We start from the raw sequence: 14,194 nt of genomic DNA on the forward strand, positions 1-14,194 counted from the left end.
TCCTCCACAACCTCCTATATAAGGTCATGTCCTCGGTGAGCTGCAATTGTGCCAAATCATGTCTAATCACCTCTTTCCAATACTTCTTCGGCCTCCCTTTGCCCCTCCTGAAACCGTCCATAGCCAACCTCTCACACCTCCGCACTGGAGCATCTGTGTCTCTCCTCTTCACATGCCCAAACCATCTCAGTCTCGCTTCCCGCATCTTATCCTCCACCGATGCCACTCCCACTTTATCTCGGATATATTCATTCCTAATTTTATCCATCCTAGTGTGCCCACACATCCACCGTAGCATTCACATTTCTGCGACTTTCATCTTCTGAACATGAAGTTTCTTGATTGGCCAACACTCTGCCCCGTACAATAGAGTCGGTTTAACCACTACTTTGTAGAACTTGTCTTTGATTTTTTATGGCACTTTCTTGTCACACAGCACTCCGTAGGCGAGCCTCTATTTCATCCAACCTGCACCAATACGGTGTGAAACATCATCATCGATATCCCCATCTTTTTGTATAATAGACCCAAGATACTTGAAGCTTCTTTTCTTTTGAATGGCCTGGGTACCAAGCCTCACTTCCCCGTTAGCCTCACGCGGCAGGCCACTGAACCTGCACTCCAAGTATTCTGTCTTGGTCCTACTCAATTTAAATCTTTTAGACTCCAGCGTCTGTGTCCAGCCCTCCAGCTTGTCGTTAACTCTGTTGTGAGTCTCGTCAATCAGGACTATGTCATCCGCGAACAACATACACCAAGGCACCTCACCTTGTATTTGTCTTGTCAATTGATCCATCACCAGGGCGAATAGAAATGGGCTAAGAGCCGATCCCTGGTGCAACCCCATCATGATAGGAAAGTACTCTGAATCCCCTTCTACCATCCTTACCCTAGTCTTAGCTCCATTGTACATGTCTTTAATCGCTCTAATGTACGCCATAGGTATACATTTCGCCTCCAAGCATCTCCATAGGACCTCTCTTGGCACTTTGTCATAGGCCTTTTCTAGGTCAATGATTATCATGTATAAGTCCCTCTTTCGCTCCCTATACTGCTCCACCAATCTCCTTACAATATGAATGGCTTATGTAGTCGAGTGCCCCGGCATAAATCCAAATTGGTTCTCTGAAATAGACACACTTCTCCTCACCCTCATTTCCATCACCCTTTCCCACACTTTCATAGTGTGACTTAGCAGTTTGATACCTCTATAGTTGTTGCAGCTTTGAATGTCTCCCTTGTTCTTATACACGGGAATGATTATACTCCACCTCCATTTTTCCGGCATCTTCGATGTCTTGAAAATGACTTTAAACAACGTAGTCAGCCACTCCAATCCTACCCTACCTACATTCTTCCAAAATTCCCCAGGGATCTCGTCAGGTCCGATCGCTTTTCCCCTGCACATCCTACGAACAACTCCCTTAACCTCCTCAACCATTATTCTCCTACAATATCCAAAATCGTGATGCCTATCTAAGTTCTCCAATCCCAACACAAATTCTCTGTCCCTTCCTTCGTTCAAGAGTTCGTGAAAGTATGAATGTCATCTCTGTCTAATGTGGGATTCTTGTACCAATACTTGGCCATCCTCATCATTGATGTACTTCACTTGATCTAAGTCGCGTGCCTTCCTCTCTCTCACCTTGGCAAGCTTAAATAGCTTCTTATCCCCGCCTCTGTCCTCTAGTTCTATATAAAGGCGTTCAAAGGCTGCCGTTTTAGCCGCCGAAACTTCCATCTTTGTCTCCTTATTCGCCATCTTACACTTTTCCCTGTTCGTTCTCTTCTCTTCTTCATCCTTGCTATCTACCAACTTTACATATGTCTGCTTCCTTGCTTCTACCTTTCCCTGGACTTCTCCATTCCACCACCAATTCCCTCGGTGCCCACCATGGCGGCCTCGTAAGACCCCCAGCACCTTTCTAGCTGTTTCCCTAATGCAGTTCGCCGTCCTATCCCAAATATTGCTCGTATCCCCCCTACTATCCCACGCCCCAATAGCCATCAGCTTCTTCCCCATCTCTAGGGCACTAGACAGAGTCAAACGACCCCACCTAATCCTCGGTCGGTCATCCACGACCCTCTTCTTCTTCTTCCTTTTTATGTCCAAGTCTATGACCAATAGCTTATGTTGGGTCGTAAGATTCTCACTTGGTATGACCTTGCAGTCCTTACAGAGGTTTTTATCATCTTTTCTAAGGAGCAAAAAGTCTATTTGCGTTGCCGTCCTCGAGCTACAGAAGGTTACCAAGTGCTCCTCCTTCTTTGAGAAACTCGAGTTGGCCACCATTAATCCAAAAGCTTTTGTGAAATCCAGGAGTGAGGCTCCTCCACCATTCCTGCACCCGAAGCCAAATCCTCCATGCACCTCGTCATAGCCCGTCGAAACAAACCCAATGTGCCTATTGAAATCTCCTCCTATGAATAGTTTCTCAATAGGCGGTATACTGACCACCACTTCGTCCAAGTCCTCCCAAAAGCGCCTTTTTATCTCCTCGTCCAACCCCACTTGCGGCGCGTAGGCGCTAATAATGTTCAAGGTGAGCCCTCCAACGACTAACTTAATCGTCATCATCCTATCATTGATCCTCCTAACCTCTACCACTTGATCTCTAAGCTCGCTATCTACTAAGATCCTTACTCCATTCCTATACCTCGACTTGCCCGAAAACCAAAGTTTGTATCCGTCCACCTCCTTAGCTTTAGGTCCTACCCATTTAGTCTCTTGGACGCAAGCTATATTAATCTTCCTTTTCTTAAGAATCTTAACTAACTCTATTGACTTTCCCAATAAAGTTCCAATATTCCAAGACCCTACTCTCAATCTAGAAGCTCCATCAGCCCCCTTAGCCCCCCCCAACCCTAGCCCTCGATCCCAATCGAGAACATGACCCTAGTCTACCATCGCTCACTAAAGTCAGAAAAACAGATATACGCTACTGAAAGGATACTCTCAGATAAACGAACGATCAATAGTATAGCACAAGTTAGCAATAGTCTAATAGCAGTGAGATAGGTAGTTAATTAGGCGCTGCAAGCAATATTTATAAGGCTAAAATATCGAAAATGGGCTATTGGAGGTACCAACTCCAAGTAAGTAAAACTTGTTCACTAATAATAATTATTAATATTTTCTAACTAAAATTAAACAGGTACAGATGCTCACACAGAGAAATGTCCAATCACTTCTAAAAAATTTATTACATAATGTCCAATCACTTCTAAAAAATCATTACATACTTATCAGGTACTTAGATTAAGTTAATGTTAGTACAGTATATAAATCAATTATGCTCATACTCATTAACATAAAGCAAAGAATTTCCTTTCATAGAGATTCCAATCACGGTGGAAGAAGAATTTCCTTTCAGAATTGTTAAAAATATTCTGAAAGAAGAATATTTCAGAGTTTCTTACGATGAAGATGAAGAAAAACTTCTTTATTTATAGGGAAAATTAACTTGGTCCTTAAGTAGGATTTCTAACTTTTCTCCAAGGACTCCACATAATAAACATTCACTATAATACAAATATGTTTATAACAAAAAACATGTATTACCTTAATTTATTTAAGGTAAATTTTACTTTGGCTATGGCATGACATTTTAAATTCCTAAATGTGGGGAATGTTGTTCGACAGATATCAAAGTATGAAGAGGGGAATTAATTTTTACCATATACCATAATGTTTGTAATTGGGGGATTTTATAATTTATTACTTAAATTTACTTGGAAGTCCAAACTTTTTTCACTTAAAAAAAATGCTTACTGTTCCATAAATGGATATAAATCATCATACCATATCTATTCTAACATATATAGTTCTACATTAGGTGTCTACAATAAATTCCATGAAACTATACTCATTTTAGTAGGGTAATTCAAAATTCATGGCTTCCAAACAAGAAAGGGAAAAAAAAATAGAAGCTCTCTACTTTTAATTTATTTTTTTAAGACAAACTGTAACAACTTAAGTTACCAACACAACAATGATATGTATTATAATCACTAGGAACACAAAATACAATTGAAAAATAACATATAACGGTCCTTATAACGAAACTAAGAATGTTAATCAAAGAGGAAGAAGATCAAAAAATACGGAGATAGACAAAAAGGGGGCGAGAAGCTCAAACTAAGAACGGAGACTCGAGGAATCAGACTCTTTACTCAACAATTTACATAATTCGTGAACCACATATCATTGGCTCTATTTCTTGTTCTCGATCCAATAGCTCTTGTCAACCCAATAACTAGAGGGAGGAGAGTGTTTTGAAATTAAGTTCACTTAACACTCTGGCAATTTCCGTGGAAAGTTAAAAAGATCAAATCTGATACAAATTGTTGTATATTTGTTATGATTAACGGGGTAAATACAGATATATCGCTTTGAACTTCTCATTCTTATTTGACTTCTTTATTTTATTTTACTGAGTCGAGGGTCTTTCGGAAACAACTGTCCTACCTTGGTAGAAGTCAGATCTGCGTACACTTTACCCTCTCCAGACCACACGTTGTGGGATTTCACTGGCTCGTTATTGTTGTTGTTGTATATGAGACTTGCAGCACACAATTCATGAACAACATGTGTGCTTTAGCTATGTGTTTGCAAAAAAATTGGCGCATAATATTATTTTTTATTTTCTTTTTTAATTCGTTATATATTTATAATATTATAAATCGCAATAATTAACAACTTAAAATTTTTATTATATATTTAAAATTATGTAAAAAGTATAATAAATCAAAATAATTAGAAACGTAAAAGATTTTACTATCTAATAAGAGACTACAAGCCCACGGCTCTTCAAAATTACAAATTACGTTAATAGTACTATAAATCACAATAATTAACAATTTTAATTTCTTTATTATATATTTAAAATATTTGTAAGAAATATAATAAATTACAGTAATTAAGAACATAAAATAATTTACCATCTAATAAGAGACTACGTGCACACCACTCTTCAAAATACGTTATATATTTAAAAATTATATTAAAATTACTAGAAATTATAATAATTAACAATTTAAAATATTTTTTTAAGAAAGATATAAATATGGTTGACTCTCGAAATTCTATATGTGCCACATAAATTGGAACTGGTAGAGTAACATATATTATTTAAAAATTACGTAAAAGATATTATAAATCACAACAATTAAGAACTGAAAATATTTAAAAATCATGAAAGAAATTTAGTTGACTCTTTTAATTCCATGTGCCACATAAATTAGAGCAAAGAGAGAAAGTAACATATAGTATTTGAAAATAACGTAAAAAGTACTATACATCCCAATAAATAAATAAAAAAAAATTTAAAACGTATAAAAAAATTACTTGACTTTCCAAATTCCATCTGTATCAAAATTGGGACTTAGAGAGTAACATATACTAGGTTTGTACTGACAAGAACTTCTATATCTAGTAGTAACATAGGATCTTAAGTAGTTATTATGGGTATATATGGCAAATGGATGAGTTGGGCTGAATTTGAGCGGGTCAAAATGGATTGAGTTAATAAATGAGCTGATAACATAAATTCCACTAGTTTGGGCTTAATTATGTGTCTTCCCTTTAGTTTTTGAAACTACCTTCCATACTACATTTACTTCGTCAGATACATGTATCTGGCGCACTTAAATACTTGTATCTCGAATACATACCGATCAATTAAGGTGTAATTTATTCTAGGTACATCGTATCCAAGCAAGATTTGCATGTATTTGAGATACACTGACTCTTTCGCTCGCATCTCTCCCTCTCTATCTGTATTTCATAATATATCTTGTATTCAAGATATGTGTATTTAGTAGCAAAAGATACATGTTGACTATCTCGCTCGTCTCTCTCCCTATGTATCTGTATTTCAGAATATATCTGGTATAAAAAAAAATACGTGTGTATATATATATTTGCTACATGTATTTGACTTGAAATCTAAAGAAGTGGTGTATCTGACTTGAAATATAAAATTATTAATTAGCCATACAATATGTAATTTTTTAAAATTATATATAGAGTGAACTACTATTTACAGTAGGAATGTTTGTGTAAATAGGTAGGTTTTCCTTAGATTGGTGGTTATTTGACCCGTGCAAAAGTTACTTGGGTTGATATGTACTAAAATGCGCTATATTTATAACCCTATTCGCCCAATTTTTACTAAATTTTTATTGCTTTATTTATTTTTTTATAGATTTTTAGTACCTTATAAAATTTATTATTTTTCTTTATTATAACTACATATAACATATCAAACAAAATAATTATAATGTCTTTTTAAAAATATTTTGACATATTTTGCATGCATTAATTTTGGCTAGATATCAATTCAAATTTAAGTTGACTGAAATAGGTTGAACTAATAAATTGATGGATAATCTGTCCAAATTTAAACAGATTGGGTGGGATATAATTTTATGGGATAATTTTGTCAGCTCAGTTGTAGCATGTTGAGTTTATCCTCTCCATTCCTGAATTACGTTATGTCACAATTTCTTTCAAAGTTCTTAAAAGTTTAATCTCTAATTATCCGTTGCTCGAACAGTTATTCCTTTGTGACTTCAGTTTCTAAAGAATTTATGTCTACTAGGCATAAGTTTAGTTGTTGAAAGGCAAAAATTAAAGATCAATCCATTTTAAGGGTAATTTTTGTCATTTCAACTTGTTTGAGTTTAAACACTACTCAATTGAAATTGTTTTGGGATATCTCAATCAGAAGCAGATGCAGGATCTCAAATTTATGGGATCCTATAAGGATGGATTAGTTTCTTTCTATTAAGCATGTTTCTACTAATATTTGTAATAATTTGGCAAGACTTGGTAACTTAAGTGTTCTTAGTAACTCTAGTCCTAAGGTAATGCTACTCTAGAATTAAACTACTAATAAAATTTCCCAAAGTTACTGTCACGTTTTTCTTTTAATTACTGCTTTGATTTGCTTTAGCCAAGTGCATACACTCTACCTTCCAATAACTCCACTTTGTGGAATTTCACTGGATTTGATGTTATTGTAATAAAATTTTCCAATTTAGTAACAAAAATAGAAAAACTATCAGCAGAGATCAGATTTTAAAAAAAAAAATTATAGCTTCTACCAAGTCAAAGATGAAAGTTTATTGAGTTGAGAAGATTTTAACAAAGTATAAAACAGAATATGAAGTCCTTTTTGAATCATCTTCAGTAAACAAAATTCTATCTTTACACTGTTGAATACAAATTACAATATGTTCAGTCAAAAAATTTAATCTGAGTACCATGTTCTAGCTTGAACAGATGAGAAGGAAGAGTGAAGGTCTAGAATCTTGACCTTTACTTCTGTGAGGATACTACAGAAAAAAGAAACAATTAACTATACAACTTCACAAGGAAACAAATATTACTCTTGTAAAGATTCATCGAAATCATTTCCATCACAGTTTCTATCTGCAGATGAGCTCTCGTAAGCTATGCTCCCCGGATAATCCAAAAGTGCAGCCACACCCGTGTTGGATCCTCCAAATACTTTACATTTCTCAAAGATCTGACACAGGTGTGGCAACATTTTTGGAAGATGAAGGGGCAATTCCATCCATTCAAGTATGTCCGAGTTATGGAAAAATGCTTGAATTTGTGACAACAAAATCACTCTTAAACCCGGACAGGCAATCCATAGTTGTGGAATGTCCGAATCTTTCCATCCCAACCAGCTGTCACAATGACAAGGCCCCATGCTGGGTATAACGCTCTGTAGTTAAGGTTCTTGTTATGTTGATGTTGCTGATAAAGATGATCATCATTAGAAGTACAAAGGTGTTCATCATTTTCAGTGCACGGTGTATCATGTGGAAGAAGCATTTCTTCTGGCCATGTCACAGAGCCCCTAAAAGACACATCCATAGAAAACCAATTTCCTACAGAAAATCGTCTTGAATCCCAAGTCTTAGAACAAGCCTCCTGATGTTCACCCCTTAGTGGATCAAAGTTGGAACTGCCAAAATTTTCTGAATCCCCTGCTGTTGTTACCTGCCCTGACCACGGTATTGCAACAGAAATGCCTTCCGAGAGGAAATGCTCACAGGATCGTATGGATCTTGTTTGTTTGGATGCTTGGATGTTTATATCAGCATTGTCCCAGAGATAAACTCGTGAGTCCTCCCCGACTGATACTATGTGTTTTCCAGTTGAGCTAAATGTAGCAGATGTATGGCTTCCTGATTTCGATAGACCTGTTACATCCAAGATAAGAGCAAACATGCATTCGGAGTGAGACTCGATCTAAAATGATATGTATGATCATTCACAGGCCTTTCTGAAGGATTTATTAATAAAAACAATCCTTTACCTTTATATTTATGCACAATCTCGACCCCATCAAGAATATGGATTTTGGAATCCTCTGATGTTATCATAACTCTTCGGGAGTCATTTTTGAAAAACTGCAAGAAATAGCCTTGTGTCAAAAAGACTACTAAAAGTAATGTGCAAGCATATGTTAAGAGTTTCAAGAGGAAAACCTGAATGCCAGTGATTCTGGTGCCAGAAGATTTCTTCCTACTATGAAGATGTACTTGTTTGTTCAGTGAAAGTACGCTTTCTGCATGATAAGAAAAAAACAAGATTTACCAACTTTCTCACGATCAAGTACCATAATGAAAGAACTGGATTTTTGTAAGTGCGAAGAACTACTCACCGTTTAATTCATAGAAGCGGCAAGTACCAGAGATACAACCAACTATAAAGCCCTGTTTCATGAAAGTTGAAAGATATACATCAGTCAGATTCTCGAGTCCAGAGAGTAGCATCATTAGTCATTTTGAAATCAAACAAATTAACACAAACCTTGCCATTAGGCTGATAAGCTACGGCGGTCACAATGTCATGCACATCGGCCCATTCCAAAACTCGCTTTTCTGGAACTCCCCAAATTCGAACTTTTCCATCTATTGAGCCACTGATGAAGATGTTCTCATTAACTGGATTGAACTGGATGCATGTCACTGATCAAATTCAAATGATACTCAAATTAAACTTCTTAACTATCAATAAAATAGTGAAATAGCCAAACATCTAACAAACAGTTATACAAAATAAAAGCTTCAGATATGTACCGTAGTTCTTGTGATGGAAAACTCCTTGACATCCATCCAAACCAACTTTCCATAGATGAACGGTTTTATCTTTGGATGATGATAGAACACACTGCATTAAAGAATCCCGGATGATTTGAATCAGACACATGGCAAGTAATAAGTGATGCAAAAAGCAGTTAAAAAGTTGACTCACGTTAGACGAGGACCAAGCAAGGTCCAATATGCCAGCAGTATGGCCATAAAACTCATGCAGCGGCGACTCATCAATTTTGAATGCCTTCTCAGGAACAATAACAGGGGTATAACAAGACTTTTTCTTTTTATGTCCATGCTTGCCTTTGACGCGGTGACTGCTGAAACTGTTGGGTGATTTACATGATGAATCAACTGTGACTAGCCATATCCGAACAACCCCGTCTTCACCAGCACTAGCCAAATATTTTCCATCAGGGCTGAACTTCATTGTCCAAATTAGGCCACTGTGAGCACTGATTTCTTGTCCACAATAAACAGCACTGAACTCATTAATTTTTTTCTTGTTCAGTTGCACTTCCATTGGTGTTACCTTCTGTTTTTCAGTGAACATCTTATTAGAAGTCTTAGATACATCAGTAGATTGACTTTTCGTCATTTTTAGGCTAAATTGTTTCCACCACTTCTTCATTTTCTGGTTTTTCAAGTTACTATCCTTACCGTGTGTGTGGTCAGAAGTAGCATCAAAACAAGTATCTTCTCCATCAGGAGAACGGGAAGTGCAATCACTTGAAACTTCAACTAGATCATCAAACCATCCCTGATCTAATTCGTCGGTCAATGAATTTGCATTACCACTGGATTCCCTCTCATTACACATAAATTCTTCCTCCAAAGCAGAACTACAAACTGCTTCACTACTTTCCGCAATCCTATTCAATCCCATTGAGTCAAATTCATCACTGGCTGCACTAGGTAAGCAGTCAAATCCAACAAATCCCATTTCATTCAAAAAGTTCTCTCGTCGACTCTTCACACTATCTGGCTCCATCAACCATAGATCATACCCCAAATTCTTTTTCACAAAACCCAATTCCTCCGACACCAAAGCATCAGCAGAATCAAAGAAAACTTCTTCTACTTGCATTGTTTTCATTATCACAACTCCACATCAAAATCCTCAGTTACCCTCTCACCACATATACAAAATTCTCAGAGAAACAAGCACCCATAACTCTTTAAATACCCCACGCCAATCCCCGAGTTTTAGGACCGAGTTTCACTCTCTATAAACAATTAAATAAACCACAATCAATCCTAACTACGCCAAATTCCACTAATAAAGTGTATTATAAAATTAACACACCATGTCTTCATACAGAGTGCCAACCACACACAATAAACCACAGGAACAGCTAGTTTTGTCAAACAAGAAGTTTCCTCACTGAATAATTGCATAAAAGGAATCAATCAAAGGACTTCGCTTTTGTACCTTAAGTTCCTCCCAAGGCAACAGAAAATTCCCAACAAGTTTCACCGTCCTGCCGATGATTATGGCTATTATGTCACCCTTCAAAATAGTCAACTACTAAATCATATAATATAAGTAACAAACTCAAAAACAAGTCTTTTCTCCTTCAAAGTTCTTTGTATAGAACCCAAGTAAAGTTTGCTCTGAAGGTTAAAACCAATGCACATAAATGAGAAAATGGCGGATTAAGGAAAGGTTCACCAATCACAATTCACCAAATCTCACAATTATAGCCGTCTATCTTTAATGGCCACGAGCGGCGTTTGCAGAGAATATAAATAGCTGTTGTTGGCCTCCTCCTATCTTTTACGCGAATTTCAAGAATCAGCTTTCAGCTGTAAAACTGAAAAAGAATAACAGGAAAAAAAAACATTTTAGATAACTCAAAAGCCAAATCCAAATTCACGAAAGAAAAAAAAAACAAGAATTTCTGATAAAATTCAGCAGTTTTAAGCAAAACCCATTTCAGATAACCAATAAAATCCACATAAACGAACACCGTTTCCCAAAAAAAAATATTAAAAAATAAATTTAGCTCGAATTTCATCAAATTTCACAGTTTTAAACAAAACCCATTTCAGAAAACTCAAAAACAACCCAAAATTTCTGATAAAATTCAGCTATTTTTAAACAAAACCCATTTCAGATAAACAATAAAACAAACCCATAATCCACAAAAAGGAACCCATTTTCACCCAAATTTCACCAAATTTAACTATTCAAGCAAAAACCATTTCTGAAAACTCAAAAACAACCCAAAATTCCTGATCAATTTTCTAGCAAATCCCAAAAAAAATTTCTCCATCTTTCCTCAAATTGAGCTAACCCAAAAACGACAAATTCCCATAAATGAGAATAAAAATTAAACACCAAAACCAAGAAAGCGAACATTACTAGCGTAGTAGATGGACAGGTAACATACAGGCTGTAGTTTTGAATCGCTGAGGAATAAATGAAAAACAATTCTCTCTTTCTTTCTCTTTCTCAGCTGAAAACTCTACTAGAGTGGGATTACAGTGTAGTTGTTCTCTATTAAAGAAAGAGAAAGCGATTGCTCAGTTAACAAATTCACAAACTTCAAAAATAAAACTGCAAATGGAGAATTTATATATAGGAAGAAGAAAGCATTCGATTTTACAGTTAACAAAAATTCACCATTAGCATAATTAGAAGATTCTTTTTGTCCTTTTCTTTTTTCCTTTAAAATTGTCTAACGTTAAATTTTTAAGGGGTCGTTTGGTAGTGGATTATTATTTTCAATTTTTTGATAGTAAATTTAAAGGTGAGCTAGGTATTAAATTTTGTATAGATGATAATATATATTTGGTAGTTCCTTAGGAGTTAAAGTTTTTATACATAAAATTAATATGGTATTTGATTTACAATTTAGAAAACAATATAACTATAAGTAATACATATACTCTATTTGTTATTTTTTAGTTGTCACATTGCGCCTTTTGAGAATCAAATTGACTAAGCTTCATAGATAAATCAGAATTCAATATAATAAAATAAAAATTTAGATATTCGAAAATTATACGAAAAGTATTATAAATTATAATTTTTTTCATATCATCTTAAAATATTAATCAAAGTTTATATAGTTTTGACTCTCAAAATAAAAATTGTGACAACGAAAAAAGAACAGAGGAAGTATAAGTTAATGATAGAAAGTAGAACAATTAATATATGAATAACTAAATTCTGTATATAATAATACATTACTAATTCATATATTACTAATATATGTATAACTTTAATTAGTTATCAAATGACTAATAATTAAATCATGAAACACGGATTGTAATAGAATGATAAGTATTTTTTTATATATATATATTCAATTATTATAATGATTACAAATTTACTGACAAATTTAAAATTTATAAACTTCAAATTTTGATTCTACTTCTTATTACATTATTGTCCCTTTATTGATCCTATTTTTTAGAACTTTGGATTCTTCAATTGGAATTTCTAAATTGGCTCATATGATTGGGCTCCGCACAAATTGAATATAAAACACTTCAGCCACAAAATTTTAATATTCGAATTTGGAGTTATCTTTAATCTTTCTTTGGTTCTAATATTTTTGTTAATACTTTCTTGGCCAAAAAATGATATATTTACCGTAACATACAAACTTCTTAAATGTTTGATCATTGAAAAAAAAAATAGGAGAAAAGAATGCTCTTTAAAATAATCCAAAAATTGCAATTCAAATATAAATTCTGGAAGAAAAAACACAAACACAAGTTCATACGACTTGAATATTATGGGATCAAACTAGATATATTATTGTTATTGTACACTTAATCAGAGATTTCAAGTTTGATCCTCTACAAATTTAAAAATCGCGTTGGGACTGTCATTCGCAAAATAACCCCTGCAATGACACAAATTTAAATTTATCGAACCTAAATACAAAATGAAAAATGAATAAAAGAATATTATTTTCTTCTTGTCCTTTTATTTTTCGTATACACGATATAAATTGATAAGTGAGTAGTCCAAAGAGCTAAGCAATAAGAAATGACAATTTTGATCCGGTCAATAATGAATTATATACTATTAACTTTTTAAAATAAAATTATTTTGAATCAATTATTTTTAGTAAGCACAACCACTAAAATGGTCCATATAAAGTAATAATTATTATTATTATTATAAAAAATTTGATATAAAAATATAAAATAAATTGTGAAAGCAGGGGTATACAAATGGATGATAAGCGAATTTTAGGTGCCGTCTAGAAATATTTATAGGCGCCTAATATTTACATTAATTTAATTTAATATTTAATTATCAATAAAATATATATTAACTTTCAAAAATAGCAAAGATTTGAAATATAGTTAGGCTCCTTAGCTATAGTTTGCTTAATTACGTTTCATAGTTATATTTTCAGTTTCTATGTCAATTTCCATTTGTATATTTACTTCCAGATTTGTATAATAGCAAATTTCATTAAACTACTGTAAAAAATTCGCGTAATTAATTGAAATTATACCCTTATCGCATAATATAGTAGTAATGTTTGTCAATCCGCGTAATTTTTCCTTTAATAATTAATTGTTGCAATTTGGAATTTCCAAAAAAAAAAACTTGATATAATATATTATTTCAGGCAGATTAGTATAGAGTAGCATGTTTTTTAATTTACAAAATTAGTGCATATATCTAACTTTTAGAAGTTTGATAAAGAACAGTCTGTAAAGCACATGGTGTTTATCTTAATTAATTAAAACTAGCTAAGAATAAATGTATACAAAGGACAGGATGTGTCTTGTTACAATTCACTAATTAATTAATTTTTTTTTTTAATATAAATAATCAGGGATTATGCATAACACGAGTGTTTGATAAAATATGGATTCGACATGATCTTAATTAGTACGGACTTGAATTTTAAAATTAAAAAGTTGACAGAGCAAATTTGGTGTTTCAAGATAATGCCCTAAAGCTTTTAGTCGAGTTTATCATATCGAACTTATCTAGTATAGTTTTATATTTTTTGTGTGATTTGCAAATTATTTATTACTAAGAGTGAATTATCCAATGCACACCCAAATAATAAAAATTGTGGTTTTCATAAGCTCTAAAAACTAT

At 33.9% G+C, this 14,194-nt stretch overlaps 1 protein-coding gene across 3 annotated transcripts; it reads right to left on the bottom strand.

Moving 5' to 3' along the window:
* Positions 1–7,167: 7,167 nt before the first annotated feature.
* LOC129901005 (uncharacterized) lies at positions 7,168–11,673 on the bottom strand. 3 transcript variants are annotated; one of them, XM_055976117.1, is made up of 9 exons: positions 11,508–11,673; positions 10,547–10,928; positions 9,275–10,340; positions 9,100–9,190; positions 8,831–8,988; positions 8,682–8,733; positions 8,506–8,585; positions 8,334–8,427; positions 7,168–8,217 (listed from the first exon to the last, which is right to left on the bottom strand). In XM_055976117.1, exons 3-9 carry the CDS (start codon positions 10,208–10,210, stop codon positions 7,640–7,642), a joined length of 1,989 nt encoding a protein of 662 aa, XP_055832092.1. In that variant the 5' UTR covers positions 10,211–10,340; positions 10,547–10,928; positions 11,508–11,673; the 3' UTR covers positions 7,168–7,639. The 3 variants fall into 3 exon arrangements, with proteins under 3 accessions (XP_055832092.1, XP_055832083.1, XP_055832099.1); XM_055976108.1 differs by having other exon boundaries at positions 9,275–10,928; XM_055976124.1 differs by having other exon boundaries at positions 9,275–10,928; positions 11,480–11,673.
* Positions 11,674–14,194: the final 2,521 nt, after the last annotated feature.

The sequence above is a fragment of the Solanum dulcamara genome, chromosome 1 (assembly GCF_947179165.1).
Source record: "Solanum dulcamara chromosome 1, daSolDulc1.2, whole genome shotgun sequence".
NCBI classification, from domain to species: domain Eukaryota; kingdom Viridiplantae; phylum Streptophyta; class Magnoliopsida; order Solanales; family Solanaceae; genus Solanum; species Solanum dulcamara.